This window comes from Topomyia yanbarensis, chromosome 1, assembly GCF_030247195.1.
Source record: "Topomyia yanbarensis strain Yona2022 chromosome 1, ASM3024719v1, whole genome shotgun sequence".
In the NCBI taxonomy this organism is placed as follows: domain Eukaryota; kingdom Metazoa; phylum Arthropoda; class Insecta; order Diptera; family Culicidae; genus Topomyia; species Topomyia yanbarensis.
This window is the reverse complement of record NC_080670.1, coordinates 176,413,960-176,431,972: the sequence shown is the minus strand read 5'-3', so window position 1 is coordinate 176,431,972 and position 18,013 is coordinate 176,413,960. Positions and strand designations below refer to the sequence as shown.

General features: G+C 42.0%; 1 protein-coding gene across 1 annotated transcript in view; it reads left to right on the top strand.

Moving 5' to 3' along the window:
• The window catches only part of LOC131682279 (uncharacterized), a 144,282-nt gene that overhangs the window by 79,188 nt on the left and 47,081 nt on the right, over positions 1–18,013 (top strand). The window contains exon 2 of the mRNA XM_058963652.1: positions 1,387–1,918. Coding sequence (XP_058819635.1) covers positions 1,652–1,918 — 267 coding nt within the window. The 5' untranslated portion in view covers positions 1,387–1,651. The remainder of the gene's footprint in view (positions 1–1,386; positions 1,919–18,013) is intronic.

Genomic DNA, 18,013 nt, shown 5'->3' with positions numbered 1-18,013 from the left:
GGACGCAACGTCAGATAATATGGGAAAAGGTTGCGAAACGATACATATGTGCACCACTGCACTGTGCTGCGGTGTAGGTAACATGCTTCGGTCCGTTCCGTACGATTGTGTAGTGTAATTTATAAGGGTGGTAATTACTCCGTCTTAGCGAGTGTGTACGCTCTGTTTACAATCGTATCTACGACGGAGGCGCCTCCGCCACCGCCGCTGTTTTCTCGGAGCTGGAAAGATTTATGCCACAGATGTATCGGGCGTAATGAAAGTTGTAAATCTTAGCCAGTTGGTGGAGAAGCCACCTCATCGTCAGGGCTTCGAATTGATTTTGTTCAATGAAGTGGGCTTCGGAAAGGTCAATCAACTGGCGGTTTGGTTTGGAGAAATGCGGTGCTTTTGGCGTAAATTTGACGTAATATTTCATCAAAGGGATCTTTGACATTAAGCTTCTGTTTGTGTGGGTGCATACAGTCCACCTCCCGCTGACCAGTCCTGTGGAGGAAAATTGTTTGAAGTTTTTCATTGACACATTTATTTTATTTAAAGAGCCCTGGAGATGAAAGGTGATAGCTCTAACATACATCCAATGACCCATTTCAAGACCGCCTGGTCTTACACGTACATTCTGAAATCACCTTCTTCTATAATAAGTCCCACACGAATACATTCACAAAACAATTGGATACGTTCAATACATTTACACTTCCAGAATAAAAAATAACATTTTTGATTCTGCCATACATTTAGTACAAGCAAAATATTTGAGTAAATTGTATGTAGACATCGGAAAATAACACAAAATGATCTCACCAACATCCTGCTCATAATCAATTAAATGATGACATTTCGGCGAAGTATCTTCTCTATCATCGATCAACCAAAGCGATGAATCATCTAGTCGCATTGAGATGGCACTGCCGACGAAAGAGCTTTTTAGCGACTGCAATCACGCATGTACTTGTCACAATTATTAATCACTAAATAGTCTTGGCCCCTATTATTGGCTCGAATCAAAACTCGTCAAAGTGTCAATTTACAATTCAGTTCTTGTCGGCCGGTCTCACGAACACTAATCCAGTTTCTGGGTTGAAAACAATCCCATTTGCTTTTGCCGTCTTTGTTTACTATTTTCCACCAGCTAGTGATGTAGTATTTGTGTCATGTGACGTGTACGTAGATGAACCGTAGAAAAGTCTATAGGTTCATCCGGAGTATTAATTTGTGTTTACATTTGGCTAGCGTTTCCATTTTTTCAATCCTTTTGTTTTTCCTGGATGCCGTTAAAGAAAACAAAACATCAAATTACCTCCAATTACAGTGCAATTAACGCCTTAACTGCTCAATCCATCATCAATTTATTCTAATTTTTCATTAACTCCCGGTTTATTTCAGAATCAACCCGTGGTCAGCCGACCCACCGGATCCGACTACCGACGCGTGCACCTTGAATCCGACAGCTTCCCTCCCACGGTGCGGTGCGGATCTCTAAAATGAATTCGACTGGGAGTTCCCGAACGCAACCATAACAACTGTTTCTTTCTCATACAATCGATTCGAGCAACCAAAGTAGGCCGAATTCGCTTCCTGGCCACCCCGGTTTGGCAACCGGCAACCGAACTGCAGTAGTGAGTGAGTGATAGTGTGCGGTGGTGCCATTATGACGTCATCCAATGACATCGGATGTGGTGGTGGCGGTGGCGATCGCGGCGGTGGTGGTGGAAACGGAAGATCCAACCATCATCATCACCACCATCATCGGCGGAACAGTGGCAATAGTAATAACAATAGTAACAATAATATTGTCGCACGGCGGATCAGTAATGTGAGTGTTAATAACAACAATAGTGTAAACAATCTGAACGGATACAATCACAACGGCGGGAATAGTCCGCGGACGGATAAGGAGAAAGACTGGGATTTTAAGGTAGGTGGAATTTTGTTTTAAAACTCATTTTATAACTGTCGATGGTCTAGTCCACGTGTGCTTGTGTTAGTGTGAAAATGAAGGATGTACTTATAGAAAGTGAGGTTAAATAATGTTGACGTACTTTACCTTTTATGTACTGATGCTACCAACCTTCGTCTCAATTGATTAGTCTTGTTGGTTGTACGAACCTGTTCGAACTCTTGCATATTTCCAGCTGCAACCAGTCCGTTTTGGAGACTCTCTCCACAATCGACCAGTAACGTTCGACATTTACTCCCTTTTCCGGGAGCTAATTGATATCTGTTTTGGGATAGTGCACCAACGGCCAAAACAGTACTATGATCAATGGTGGTGCCAGGTAAAGACGCTGAATCCCTCTGGATAAAGACTCGACACATCAATCGTTTGTTTACCATTTATCTATCAGTGTCATTCCAATCGAACACGAGACCTGTCAATGGCCCTCGTTCCAGAAGGATTCGAAGCGATTTTCTTCGGATTGAGGACTTTTGACAGGTCTCGTGCTCGATTGGAATGACATTTACAGATAAATAATAAGAATAAGATTGAGATGGCGAGTCTTTATCCAGAGGGATTCAGCGTCTTTAGTGTCAGGGAGAGGCACGAGAACGCACGTAGAACGTAGAAAGCGTGTGTATACAAAGCTTTCGTGAAAACGTGTTTTTGCAGATAATTATGAATACTTCTTATATAAATGCAGTAATTTCTTCTGCATCCACTCTATTGGATATGTTCCTACTTTTGTAGTTCCGGTATCATAAAAAATGGGCTGAAATTACCACAGGAACATATTGCTTGCCATACAGCACGTTTCCACCAAATTTCTCTACTTTAATAGACTTATCCGCATTGCTTACACCCTCCCCTACGACGATAGTATAGTTTTGTGGATCTGGAAGGGGTTTCTAATCCCTAGTCTCGTTAAAATGAATGCATTCCGATCTCTGCAAAACTCTCGAAAACAATTTTCGGGTCGTTGTTGCCGCACGTTGCTTTTGCAATGCACTTTGTTTTGTGAATTTCTGCTTTTTATGTCACCAACCTCGGACTATTGTTGGACAAATATTGGACGAATGTCGGACCAACACTACACCAACTTGGAACTAGCGTCGGACCATCCAATAATTGACCAACATCGGACTAAGATGGAACCAATATCGGACCAATATTGAACTTAAATCGGACCAATATTGCAGCAATGGCGGACCAAAAGCACGACTCATGATAGACTAATTGTTGTACCAATGTTGGACCATCGTCGGACCTATGTTGGACCAAAATCGGACCAATGTCGATCCAATGTGGGATCAACGTCGGATTAATGCCGAACGTAATGTTTGATCAAGGATTATTCATAAATTATGTTCCGCAAAGATTGACAAAACTACCTATCGTTCCGCCGAACGATCTTTCGCCGCAGAGGGGGGTGCTGGGTCTAGTTAGAAGCGTCCTGCGGTACAAGCCACTTCTAATTCTAGACTAAGTATAGTTTGTGGCACCTGCGTTACAAATACCACACGCTATAGCTTAATAAGCCGGGAATTCCTCGTCCAGTTAGTATCGTTCTGCGTAACAATCCAATACTAATTCTGGTCGTAAGACAATTTGCTTCCCCGCTTGCGTTACAAACAAGGAAGTAATTTGACTTTGGATTTAACAAGGTGGAAAAACCAACGAAGAACTCCAGGGTCTGGACACGAAGTAAAGGATTTTCGACTGAGTGAAGTGGTACTTTCGACTGCTCGATTTCAACTTGATTTTATTATACAATTTTTTGGTTTATATACCTACTTTCCTAAAGCTAGCTATTTACAAATAATCGATTTTTGAATCGATTTTATTTGGATTTGTTTTGGTACAGAATGTTAACAATGAATATTGTTGTCAACTCTGCACAAATGTTTTATTATCCAAGCCACCGCGCGAAGTCAAATATCGATATAATTATCGTCTTCGAATGCGCTGTGACCGGCAGTGGCACCGAAAATGCCGATGAAGCATATATGACCCTTGCGTGAGCGCGCATTGACTCATCATTGGGCGCACTTGAATGTAATTTGATTTTCCTTCTGCCTCTTTAGGTCAGAACGAACTGTTCTATGTTGCGGTGGTTTGTTTTGATTCTGCCGAACGGTTTTCTTGTGCTCGCTGCGAACAGCTGTTTATGATTTTGCGTCGGCGACATATTGCCCCCCGTAAGTCTATCCCATAGACCTTACGAAAAACTAGCCGACGCGCCGATGGTCATCTTGCTTGTCGAGATTTTCGATGCCTATTTGATTATAAAGGTTCATATAATATTTACTTTTGTTACCTACTAATGATTTATGTTTTTGGAGCCTAGTTTAATATTTAATAAATGATAACGTTCCTATCTTTCAAGTTATTTTTTAATATTTGTTTAAGTTATTAATGCACTTGCTTTAAATTTGTGTAACACTATTTGCAGCTGTTGTTCGTGGAATTATTCTCGGTGGTCGTCTTGGAAGTGGAGTTGGTCTGCTCGATGTTCTAATGGTGTAACGTCGACTGCCTTTCTTATAGTAAAGGGCGCTGATTATCGTGGCCACAACAAGTACTGATGATACCGCTGCTACTATGACCGGAACATGATGATTTATCGCCTTTGTTTCAGGATCGTTGTGATAGGATGAATGGGTTGCAGCTATCGGATCAAGTTCTGTTGTTTCCCAAGTGTCTTCTGACGCATTGAAATTGTCGTTTTTCCATTGAGGTATTTGATCGTGGCGTTTGAAGTATATTTTTTGTTGCTTTGAAGTTCCGCCAATGCTAGCGTACGTTACGCTGTGCTTGGTTCGTATTTCACAACCAGGATCTAATTTTACAACCGCTATGTTGTATGAGGTGAAATTCAATTCCTTATTGCAGAGTATCGTGATTGTATTTGGATCTCTTGCGTAGTATAGTAGTGTGTTTGGTTGTGATAATATGATTACTTCCGCGTAATCGGTGGGCAGGTTATCGAAAGTTGTAATATTGCAGTTTCTTACGGGACGCTTGTGAAATATTGCTGCTGGCACGCATGACATTTCCATCTGTATTGTTGGCTTGAAGCAGAGGAAGTGTGTTTCGTTTAGTTTCCTTGCCTCATTAGAGGGATAGAAATACTGGTTGTGCTGATTGATGGCGATTCTTGGTTGATCAACATGAATTTTTGTTCTGTTTTCAAAGTCTGGTATAGCTATAACCTTGAAATTTTCGAATGATTCTCTTAGTATCACAATAGATCTCATCGTGATGTGATACGAATCATTCTTTATTTTGAGTTTATAATGGGTTGCAAACTCATCCTCGGGTATGTAGTGATTTGCAGGAAGTCGCAGGTTCGCTTGTTGGATGAATTCATTTCTTTCTTCTATGGTGACGGGTATACGTTTCAATTTTCTGTGACGTGTGAGAATACTCTCGATCAGTTGTTTAGCCACCATTATTGTGTCCATCAGATGGTTGGCTAGAGCACAGATAACAGACGTTTAGGCTCGATTTGAATCGTGTGTAAATACCCGCTACTGAAATTCCGAATAAATCAGACGTCTGAAACATGTTTGGCAAACGTTTGCAGATGGCGCAGTGATCACTACAATGCAGTTAGAGTGCAGCTGTCAAACACGTGTAGCAAACAGTTGCGCAGATGGCAATAGTGAAACACGGATTTTCAACGTATATCAATTTGAAAGTTTACACAGGTTTTTGAAGAAATTTTGTTCTAGCCTAAACGTCTGTTATCTGTGGCTAGAGTTTCTGCATAGTTCATCGCGAACTGTTTGTTCAAAAGTTTGATTCCATCTAATGCGTGGTGAATCCGTTGTTCAAATTGATTGTTTTGTTGCAGGGTTCTTTCCCTTAGCTGATTCATGCTATGTGTGACGTCATGAATTTTTTGTTCTTCGTTCATTCGGATAGCCTCGATTTGCTCTGTCAGATCATCGCCTCCGAATAGTATGTCTTTAAGGAATCCAAAAATTCCCTTTCCTCTTTTTACTCGAGCTGGTTCCAAAATTTCCTGCTTCGCGGCGTAACACTGTTGTTCAATCGAGGTAGCCAAGTCGATGAGTGTTGGATTTTTTATTTTCTGCTTTAGTCCATTTATAGCGTCTTCGATGTTTCTGTGTATCGTGTCAATGAGTTTTACATCGTCGGTGGGAGATATGTTTGTAGTAATTTGTGTGTCCCAAATTCCGGTTTGTATTAAATAGGTAGCTTCGTGATCGAATAAAAGTCCCGCATTTGGTACGGGTTTGATGGTCATACTAGACGTTGTATTTAAAGATAGTACTGCTGCTGTAGTGACGAGCATTTTTGCCCACATGTTTGGCCTAGCTCGAATAGTTTTCTTTTTCGGTTTGGTTGGATGAGCGGCTTTGTGCTTTTCTGCTAGTTGTTTTACTAGCTCTATGTCGATTTTTTGTCGCTTACCCCAATCTGTCATATTTGCCTTTGCATTTGAGCTACTATTTTGCGGGAAGACGTCTTTTCGTTTTGGTGATATTTCCTGTATGTGACCGGTGAATACCGTATCTGCCTTTACGTCTAATTTGGCCAATTTTACAGTTGGCCTAACTAATTTAGAGTTTTCAGTGCGAACGACCGCAGACCTTGTTTGGCCATCCTGCGCCTTCCTTACTTCGGTTATAATTCCTTTATGAAACTTCCCTTTCCGTTGTTCGTCTGGAAAAACAACGACATCATCAGGCTGGAGTGGTTCTGTGTTCTGTTTCCATTTTTCTCGTTTGTTCAGTTTAGGAAGGTATTCTGTACTCCACCGATCCCAAAATTTAGTAGTTGCCATTTGAGCCTTTTTCCAGTGTTCTCTTGTTGCCTCGGCTCGCGACGTGTCGTCGAGTGAAGGATACGTTCCTCCTGCGCATCCAATCAAAAAATGATTTGGTGTCAGGGGTTCATCATCGTTGGAGCTTAATGGTATATGTGTTAACGGGCGACTGTTCAGGAGATGCTCTATCTCGATTAGAGCATTCCTAAGTACGCTCTCCTTGGGTTTTGATACTGGCCATAACTTTTCATTTAGTAATTTTTTAACCTCTTGTATCATACGTTCCCATGCTCCTCCAAAGTGTGGAGCTGATGGTGGAATAAAATTCCATTTTATTCCTTCGATCGCTGTTCTGATTTCTAATTCCTTCATCTGATTACTTGCGCCAACCATATTGGTGCCGTTATCGCTGTACATTTCACAGACCTTGCCGCGCCTGTTTTGTAAGTTTTTTATGCAGATGAGAAGCGCGTCTGTACTTAAGTCGTCTGCTAGTTCCAGGTGTATAGCTCGAGTAGCCATACAGGTGAAGAGTGCACCCCAGCGTTTTTCACATCTTCTTCCTACAGTAACTTCCATTGGTCCAAAGAAGTCTATACCGGTGTGTGTAAATGGTTTTAAATTTGGAGTGGTGCGGCAGCTTGGCAATGTGCCCATTTTTGGAGGGTGAGGGCTTGCCTTCTTGTTTCTGCAGAGTTGACATCTTGCATTCACTCTTTTTACTGCCGCCCTAATCTTGATTATCCAGAAATGCTGTCGTATTTGAGCTATAACTGCTTCTGTTTCACGGTGTAGAAATTTCTCGTGGTATTGTTTTATGATCAAATTCGTTATATGTCCCTTGTTTGGTAATAGTACTGGAGTCATGTTTTGTATTCGTCCGCTGATTCGGATGAGACGGTTTTCATCTAATGCAAGCTCGTGATCTGCTACAGAGCTGTTCTGGTAAATACCTTCGCCGTTGATCAGAGCCACTAGCTCGGATGGAAAAGCTTCTTGCTGTGCTTGTTGTAACAATAGGATTTCTGCTCGCTTATAATGATCAGAAGTAATTGTCTCATCATATCTGGAGTTTGATACTTTCGTCCTCAATTTTTCTATGTATTTGAGCCAGTAACAAACTGCCTTCTTTAGTCGTCCCCAATCCGAGCACCAAGTTGTGTGCATAATAATGTTCGCAGGTTGTATTTCTTGAACGCTGCAAACCCTTTTTTCTTCTGAAGTTTCAATGACTGCACCTTTCTCCTTTGGCCATGATTCCACTTTTGTATTTAGGTACGTCGCTCCTGTATACCATATAGATTCCGTAGGTTGGATGTTCCGTGTTGCTTCGTCTGCCGGATTCATTCCTGATGGTACCCACCTCCATTGGGAGATCGTTGTGTCGTCGAGTATTTCGCTTACTCGGTTGGCTACAAATGTTTTATACCTGCGATGGTCACTTCGTATCCAGGAGAGTACAGTGGTGCTATCTGTCCACATGGTTACGTTTGTAATATTCAATCGAAGTTCCTTTAAAACGGTTGTTTTCAATCGTGTGCCTAACACCGCGGCTTGAAGTTCTAGCCTTGGAATTGACATGGCTTTATTTGGTGCAACTCTCGTTTTTGCTGCTATTAGGCTTACGCCGTATCCGTGTAAGGTTTCTGCTCGTATATATGCTGCCGCGGCAAACGCTGATTCTGATGCATCAACAAAGATATGCAATTCCAATGATTTTGCGTCCGGTATGTTGGGAGAGAAACACCTAGAAATTCTCAGATGTGATATTGTGGATAGTCTATTTGTCCAAATCGTCCAATCTTCCATTAATTTCGTAGATATTTTCTCATCCCAGTCTATACCTTCTTTCCAGGCTTGTTGCATTAGTAATTTACCTCCAATCGTAATATGCGCTATTAATCCAAGAGGGTCGAAGATTCTGGCAATTGTTGAGAGGACTTCTCTTTTGGTCGGTATGGCGTTGGACTTGAAGTCTGCTATTCTATACCCAATTGTGTCTTGGGTCGTGTCCCAGTATACTCCGAGGACTTTCTCTGATGTTGCAGTTTTTTCAATAAATTCCTTTTGGGTGGATTGTCTCGCGACGTTGCGTTCAGGTAGAACGTCTAGCATTTCGGCATCGTTTGAAATGATGTTTCTTAGTGTGAAGTGTGCAGCTTCATGAATTTTTATAACTCCGAAAGTGACTGCACTGGCTTCCTCCGCTGTCGAGAAACTGTCCAGATAATCGTCAACATAGTGTTGTTTTATAATGGCGTTGGCTGCCACCGGATCGCAATCTCGGTAGTTCTCTGCGTTTGCATTCTTTACTGCTTGGGCACATGCAGGTGAGCAGGTTGCTCCAAACGTCATTACCTGCATTACGTAGTGTCCCATGGTATTTGAAGCCTTACCGTCCCTCCATAAGAATCGTTGAGCCTCCTGGTCCTCTTTGCGTATTTTAATTTGTGAGAACATCTCTTGGATGTCTCCTGCTACTGCGTACTTTCCTTCTCGGAATCTCAGTAAAATTCCAAAGAGCGATGTCAAGTTATCGGGACCAGAGAGTAATTCAGTGTTGAGCGATAATCCTTGTACCTTGGCAGCTGCGTCAAATACAAGTCGCGGTTTTAAAGGTGTTTTATTAGGATTTACGACAGCGAAATGAGGCAAATAGTATGTTTTATCGGTTGTTAGTGTTATCTCGTTTGCTGTTAATTTTCGTGCGTATCCCTTTTCAACGTATTCCTTAATTTTGTCCGTGTACCATTGGGCAAACTCAGGGTTTTTCCTCATCTTAGTTTCAGTGTATTCTAACCTCTTTAATGCTCCCTTGAAGCTTTCTGATTTTGGCATTATGGGCCTGGCTTGTTTCCATAAAAGGCCAATTTCGTATTGACTCCCGTCATACTTCATTGTTTCTTTTATCAATTTTTCAGCTCGTCTATCCTCCTCGCTCTGTTGGTTAGTGGTGCTAACCTTAACGCCAAACTCTTCCGTTGAGAAGTATTTCCTCATTTCTTCTCGTAGTGAGTCTTGCTCCTCTACTACACAGGAATATATTTCTCCTTGATGTCGGGAGTTGGTCCTTCCGTAAATGACCCATCCTATTGGTGTTTTAGCGGCAACTGGACCGACTTTGCTTGCTCTCTGTTTTGTTGCTGTTAATAGTCGGGGATGATCAAGTCCAATAAGTAATGTCGGCTCAGCATTCTCGTATCCTTGAATAGGAAGGTTTTTAAGATGGTTGTAGTTTTCATGAAGATCCTTGTAGTCAAGTGTCTGTCGTGGCAAGGATAATTTTTTTACTGTACGTACATTTTCCATTTGGTATCGAATTTTGTTGTCGCCTGATATTTTGAAACATACGCTTTGGCTTTCGTTATCTTCGTGTACGGAGTCATTTGTCCATTTTATGCATAATGGTGATACTGGCCCTTGCAAACCTAAATCTTTGGCCAAGTCGTCGAGGATTAGACTGTTCGATGAGCCGTGATCCAAAAATGCGAAGGTTTCTAATTGTCTTCCTTGCGCATAAAGTGTAACCGGCAGTATTTGGTAGTAGACCTTATTTCTTTTGGTAGCGTGTATGTTAGTGCGCACATCTTCTTGTTCCTTCGAGGTGGACGATGTTGGAGCTTGCGCATCTATTTCTTTCACTTCCTTCTTATCTTGGTTCTTCTTGTTGTCTTTTGATTGTCCTGAAGGTTCCTTGATTTTTTGTTTTGTTTCCTCCTTTTGGGAGGCTCGTTTTTCATCATTTGTTTTTGGTCTGACGTGAAGAAATGTGTGATGATATGCTGTACATCCTTCTGTTCTGCAGTTTGGCCTCATTTGACAGTTTCTAAAGGAGTGTCCTTGGCGTAAACAGTTAAAGCACATGCGTTTCTCTAGTGCCAGTTCTCGTCTTTTTTCCACACTCATCTTTTTAAAGACCGGGCATGCTACTATCCAGTGTTGTTGACTACAACAGGAACATTTGGCTTGGGATCTGGATGTTGTTTCAGCGTGCATATTGACTCTTGATTGGCGCTCATTTTTCGGGTTTTCCTTCTCAGATTGACACACCTTTTGTGCAATAGGAAGTGTTGCTCTTTGCTGTTGCGGTTTCAAAAACTCGTGTAATTCCTTTAGTGTGAGTTTTTGCCGTGGTCGTCCTTCTTGCGGAATCATTGCTTCTGCTTCCTTGTCCGCCCATTGTTCTCTTAAGTTCAGTGGTAAGCGGCAAACAAGTTCAGCCATCTGCAACGGATTAGTTAAATAATCCTCACACTGTATCATGGACATGTTGGACACCAAATTTCCGAGAGTCACTACGAAGTCCACCATGCTTTGAGGGTATTCCATGCGTGGGTTCCGTAACTTTGCCAAATCCTTCCATAGTTCGTTGTATATAGCCAACGGTTGTCCGTAAATACTATCCAGAGTTTCTACTACATGTTTCTCGTTTCCTGGATCCATCAGCAAGGCACTTACGTGTACCTTTGCTGCCTTGCCTAGACTTGCCATAAGTCTGTTTATGTTGTCGGTATCGCTGAATTGACCTTCTCGTTTGCTTTGTTCGTAAAGCCGTTTGAAATTTGGCCAATCCTTGTAATTTCCGTTGAAAACTGGGAGGGGTGTTGCTGTTTGCCTCCTCAGTAAGTTTGTAATTTCATCCGGCAATTTGATTGTCGGAGCCATTTGTTGTCCCGCTTCGGGGTCCATTTTTACTTGGTGCATTTTGGTTGCCATCTCAATCATGGCTTTTTGAAATGCCTCATCACGCAATTTTTGGCTTTCCATTTGTGCCTCAAATTGGCGTCTTAGCAGCTCTACAGTGTCTGCTGGTCCGCGTTCCTTGGACACACTCCTGGTAGTCTTCTTCTTTTGATCCTCCAGCTCCTTTCTTAGTTGCTGGAGCTCCATTATTTCCTCTTTGCACTTTGGGCAGTGCCAGAGGTCCTTAGTGGAGGGTCTTTTCTCAAGTTTGGTGCAGGTCATGTGGAACCAGTTCCAACACTTTGAGCACTCGACCATCCATTCGTCCGCGCTGTCCTTATCCTTGCACAGGCGGCAATTCCCATTCGGGTTGTGCGCGTATCCTCCAGATGCCATCCTTTAGATCCGCTTTCTCTTTCGGCTTGTTTTAGGTTCACTAGTGATATATCGCACGGTGTGATATATATTGTGATATCTTATTCAAGCACTGTTTGTTTTCACCGAATCCGCTATTGGCTGCGGATACGCCTTATTAGTGATTTTGTAAGTGACGCGTATTGCAATGCGTATTACTGTCCGTTATAAGCTACGGACACGCTGTGTTTCTAGCGTTTTTCCACCACAGTTTGTAGGTGTTCGCTTAATGTTTATGCCTTTTTCCACTACCGTAGCTTGGTCAGTGTAGGACTTAGTAGTTTTTCTTTACTTCGTGCCTTCTGTGGCGAGAATTGTGAGGATAAATCCTCTCTGGAGCCACCATATATCGTTCCGCCGAACGATCTTTCGCCGCAGAGGGGGGTGCTGGGTCTAGTTAGAAGCGTCCTGCGGTACAAGCCACTTCTAATTCTAGACTAAGTATAGTTTGTGGCACCTGCGTTACAAATACCACACGCTATAGCTTAATAAGCCGGGAATTCCTCGTCCAGTTAGTATCGTTCTGCGTAACAATCCAATACTAATTCTGGTCGTAAGACAATTTGCTTCCCCGCTTGCGTTACAAACAAGGAAGTAATTTGACTTTGGATTTAACAAGGTGGAAAAACCAACGAAGAACTCCAGGGTCTGGACACGAAGTAAAGGATTTTCGACTGAGTGAAGTGGTACTTTCGACTGCTCGATTTCAACTTGATTTTATTATACAATTTTTTGGTTTATATACCTACTTTCCTAAAGCTAGCTATTTACAAATAATCGATTTTTGAATCGATTTTATTTGGATTTGTTTTGGTACAGAATGTTAACAATGAATATTGTTGTCAACTCTGCACAAATGTTTTATTATCCAAGCCACCGCGCGAAGTCAAATATCGATATAATTATCGTCTTCGAATGCGCTGTGACCGGCAGTGGCACCGAAAATGCCGATGAAGCATATATGACCCTTGCGTGAGCGCGCATTGACTCATCATTGGGCGCACTTGAATGTAATTTGATTTTCCTTCTGCCTCTTTAGGTCAGAACGAACTGTTCTATGTTGCGGTGGTTTGTTTTGATTCTGCCGAACGGTTTTCTTGTGCTCGCTGCGAACAGCTGTTTATGATTTTGCGTCGGCGACACTACCCATCCCCCCTCACGTCTCCGCCATGTCAAAAATCATTACAAATTTATCCCCCTTCCCTACTACATAACAAATTATTCTTGAAATATTTTCTTTCGGTTAAAACATGTCACGCTTTACCCAGAGATGACGCTTATATAGAGATGCGCAAAGGCTGAAGCCAAAAGTTCCAATCTAACTCAAAACAACGGTTCCAAACGAGCAATGTAAATAAATATGGGACATTGCAAGATGACGTCATATGAGTAAAAATTCTCGAAAAAATGACAGTTCAGCGAGCTTGTTTACATGGTGTTTGAAAATTTTTGATTCCACCCAGTATAAAAAACTTAGTTCGAATTCTTAGTCCACATAAACAAGCTCTCTGAACTGTCAGAAAAGTGAGGTTATACATTTGCGTGAAATGGTCTATAGTGGATATAGGAAGTAAGGCGTGGGGGAGTATTGTGATTTAATTATAAATAAATGTCTGTAATTTTGTTTTCATACGAAGAGTGTAAACGTTATATATATATGCATACTAAATAATTTTATCATACAAATAAAATACGAATAAATTTAAACGCATTAAAATTATAAAGCAATTGATCGACTGCCTAGACCCTCATTTGATGTGGTAGATGCAAAGTCTGCACATTATGAACTTGTCGACTAGTTTTCTCCTACTATCGTGACATTCGTCATAAATATCAATTTTGAATGGCATTAGCAAAACAGCCAACTGTGCGGCAATATTTCTATTACTCATCAACTGCATTCTAGGATATATCCTCTCTAGAGCAACGAAAAACGTGTAGACAGGCTCAGTACCGTAAATGAATGCGATTCCATTTGATTGAGTATTCTGCAAAATATTTCAAAAACAGAATCCGTCAAGCATTCATTAAAACTACAAGTCACCCGCTGTTTACACAATAATCCTGGTAGCCAAAACTAGCAGACAAAATAACTTGGTAAACCGTGCAGCCAAGTTTACGGTTTTTCTCTCCGCGTGTCTTTATATTTAAAGCATCGTCTTTGGCTTTACCTTACTCCCCCTACTCTTTGTCTTACACCCATAATTTTTAATGGTCCCTCAGTTTTAAACCCTCAGTCGAAATTGTTATTGCTATGCGTTTTATGTAATTCTGCAAAACGGAACTTTTTGCTTGTACTAACGTGTTGAATGTAATCACTATTGAATTGCATGGATGATGGAAAATGACACCACACGAAAACTCGGTCGCATAACACAAGATTCGAAGTCAACGACTGCGGTATTGGGTCGAAGCAGCGTTTTTTCGTCAATTTTACTCATGACGGCAAGCAAACGAACGAAGTTTCATTTGTTTTTGTGGAAATGCACACTAGATGGAGAGGGGGCCATTTGTCGTCCACTATGTTTGCTTGCAATCCTTAAGCTTCCCTGGTAAGCAGAAGTAGGAAACAAATTTCATCATTTACTTACCAAGCAAGAAACCAAAACTCCCAAAGCCGGCATATGTTCCCACCCTTCTAATAATTTGTACATCTTGGAATCAGTCGATATGAGACTGTCCATCAAATTTTCGACTCCGGTTTCAATGGTACCTGATGGTCCCATTCGGATTTGGCCCTCTATGCCTCCTGAAATAGGATCTCGACCGGGAACGAGAAAGAAATATTGGATCCAGCCCGGTCAAACGGACTCATCACGACCAGCAACGCCTGTCTCTATGTAAATATGAAGATGCTTTCATGCGACCTTCAGTATACACCAAGCAGTTGGTCCGTGGAGCAGTTTTTGTCCAGTTAACACGCAATTTTTACCGCTTCCTCTACGCTGTCTGTGCTGTCCAGATAATCGTCGACTTAATGTTTCCAGATTATTGCATCAGCAGCTGCTAGGAACTTTAGCTATTTTCTTCAACATTTCAGTTCTTCACATGTTGTGACGAGTATGGCGAACATGCGGTCCCAGATGTAGCGACATCCATCAGATATACGGTGGGTCATCCCATTGAACGTGACGGTTCTTCCGTCGAATTTCAGTTTGGTGGAAAATCTCTTAAATCTGCACAAAGAGCTACCCGTCTTTCCCGGAATCTTAAAAGCACTGCCCAGGGGCGGATCCAGAAAAAATTTTCGGTAGGGGTCCGAAATTTAGATTTTAAAATGAACATTGTACACTTCGTGACACGTAATAAGCTCATTTAATGAATATCAGGTTTGTTGGTCAAATTTGGTTTGGAATGTTTTTGAGTTTGAAACTAATATAAAATTGAAACTAATTTAAAATTTCTCAACTAGTAACAAAATTTCGGAGGGGGTCCGGACCCCCAGGACCCTCCCCCTGGATCCGCCACTGGCACTGCCAGAAGATAGTTCAAGAGATCCGGTCCTTTCAGCATTGTGTTCAACGAAACGCCATCGACTTTGGCTGCTGAATCCCAAAACATACGGATATTCGAAGGTTTTTTCCGCATTTAGAACAATATCCAATGGAAGGTTCCAAGTTCGTCGGAGATCCACCTCCTCCAGTTCCACCGGAATCGCTTTATGGATGTACCGCATCGTCTGGTATTCAGAAAATTGTCTCACGACGCTCTCGCCAATCATCGTTGACAAACACTGAAACCGACGAGCTGCCAGGGGATACTTATCAGGAAATTTGAAGCAATCGTATCACCGAAGCAGTCTCGCTGATCAACAAACTTTGAAGTTTTCTGAAGGATATTGTTCTGAAGGATATTGTTGTACTTCCGGGGACTCGGGCCATCCTACAGCCTCGAAACTCGTAATTTCCACCGAGAAGAACTGTTTGACGAGATCGTGCAGCAACCGATCATCCTGACACTCGCCTATATGGATACTGCACGCGCAATCTACAGATTTCTCTTGTTTCCTCTACACAGTCCATCCGAGCTGCGACTTCACCGCAATCGGTTCTCCTGGCTTGTATTCTCGTATCTTGTGCACGGCTGTTACGTCAAGGCAATGCGTTCTTGCAATCTTTGACCGGAATATCTTTCAAATACCGGAATGACTCAGCCAACTCTTCCTACCGCATAGGCTACCGGGGTAGGTCCAGCTTACCCACTGTACGCATATCGTTCAGCATGAACTTTACCACAATGTCTCATGTTGCTGACTGTGGTTGATTCCTGATTCTAGAATGATCGCGTGCGGACCGTGAATCTGATACCTATTCTTTCGTATGCGGTTCAGATTCTAGAAGAAAGTAGGTTCTTCCATATCACCAGAATTCCCAGTCATGTGTGAATATGAGCTTCATTCCCTGATTGGTCCAACTAAATGCATGGACCTAAGTTGCTAGAATGAAGAGTAAAGACATCCGGACGTGACCGATTGATGATCTCGCGCGTTTGAAGGTTCGCGTTTGAGACCGCGTTTGTAACTTCGTATGCACTAAAACGTTCACATAATTACGCGATCGCGGGCATAGGTGTGCGTGGATGATCGCGAAGGGCTTAAGCGTTCGTATGTTGACGTGTTTGTCGCGTGTGCTCGCATGTATGTGACTTCGCTTGTATAAATTCGAATTTGAAACCCTGTGGCCATTCACATATTCGCGGACCGTCATTCATTTAGTTTTCGGTGTACGGATCACATTGTGACAGGGAGTGAGTTACCCATATCACTAGAGATCCCGGTCTTGTCGCCATGGAACGTTTTGTCTAGTGGATATGGAAGTTATTTTTCTTAATTTTTCAATTTTATTTTTTTTATAAATTAATATGGATCTAGAATGTTGATACCGAGGATAGATACTTCCAGACGATCCCGACTCATGACGGCGCGAGGGCGAGAGTTTGTAGGTTGACGCTTGAGATCGCGTTGGTAAGTTTATGAGTGCTGAAACGTTCACCTTATCACTGGGGTGCCATCATGTTTGCGAGTTCATTGGCGTAAGTTGCTTGGAAAATCGCGAGGGGTTCTAACGTTTGTACGCTGACGTGATTTTTTAACATATCCGCGTGTGTTCTTGAATGGTCGCGCGAACCGTGAGCCTGATATCAAATTCTCGGTGTGGGGTTAAAACTCTAGCAAAGATTATATCGATAGGGTTCCCGCGTTGTCCAATAGATTAGCGTATTTTCTTAATTGGTCCATCTGAAGGCATGAACCCAGGCTTCTAGGATCAAGGACAGACGTCCCGACGTGACCGATTCGTAATCGCGTGTGCGAGGGAATTTTTGTACGTTCCCGCTTGAGACCGCGTTTGAGAATGTGTGGGTGTTAAGACGTTCACTGTCACCATCTTTGCTGACCCAGCTGAAGGCGGGTGTAGAATGGCAGTATAGGACTGGAAAAGAAGAAATAAAAAACAATATATGAGAGACGTAATAAATTAGACAGGTACATGATACAGATGAAGTTATGATCATCACGTGGAAGACATACATTAGTACTTCAAACACTACTAACACTTGAATAGCCAACCACCACACATAGCACATCCTTTCTCAATTATCTATTTGTTACTGGATGATTGTTAGTTATGAGCGGGTAAATAGACGAAAGATATAGAACAGAAAAAAGGGCTCACATCAGCCCTCCCGGGCTCCTCGATACACCACTATCAAGGCGTATTGTAATCAACATCTTGAGGCGGGTTTCTTATATAAATCAAATCCTGAGTAGTCATAATGATTGGTGAATTATTAACATGAGAACTAATAAACTTCTAGTAGTAGAACTTGGTGCAAATAGAAACTAAAAAGAGCGAAGGTCCTTATATTTAGACAACTCTATTGAATCTATTGTGGCTTGATGATGTTTACAATACCGTCAATCCCATCAACCTGCGAGAGGGGACTAATGTCACGATATATGCGAAAAAATGCCGATAAGTTTATAATCGGCATTTTTTTGGTAATCAAATTTTCTGGCAGAGACCGTTCTGCTAGATTTCTGTCAGTCTTGGTTTAGCAACCCTGTCAGATTTCTGCACGCATCCAGTCGGGTTAGCTGAACTAGGGCGAACTTGATTTCGCTCGCGTTTTCTGGCAAATTCTAATAGGAACCCAGCAAAATCCTGATTCAACTCGTAAATAAA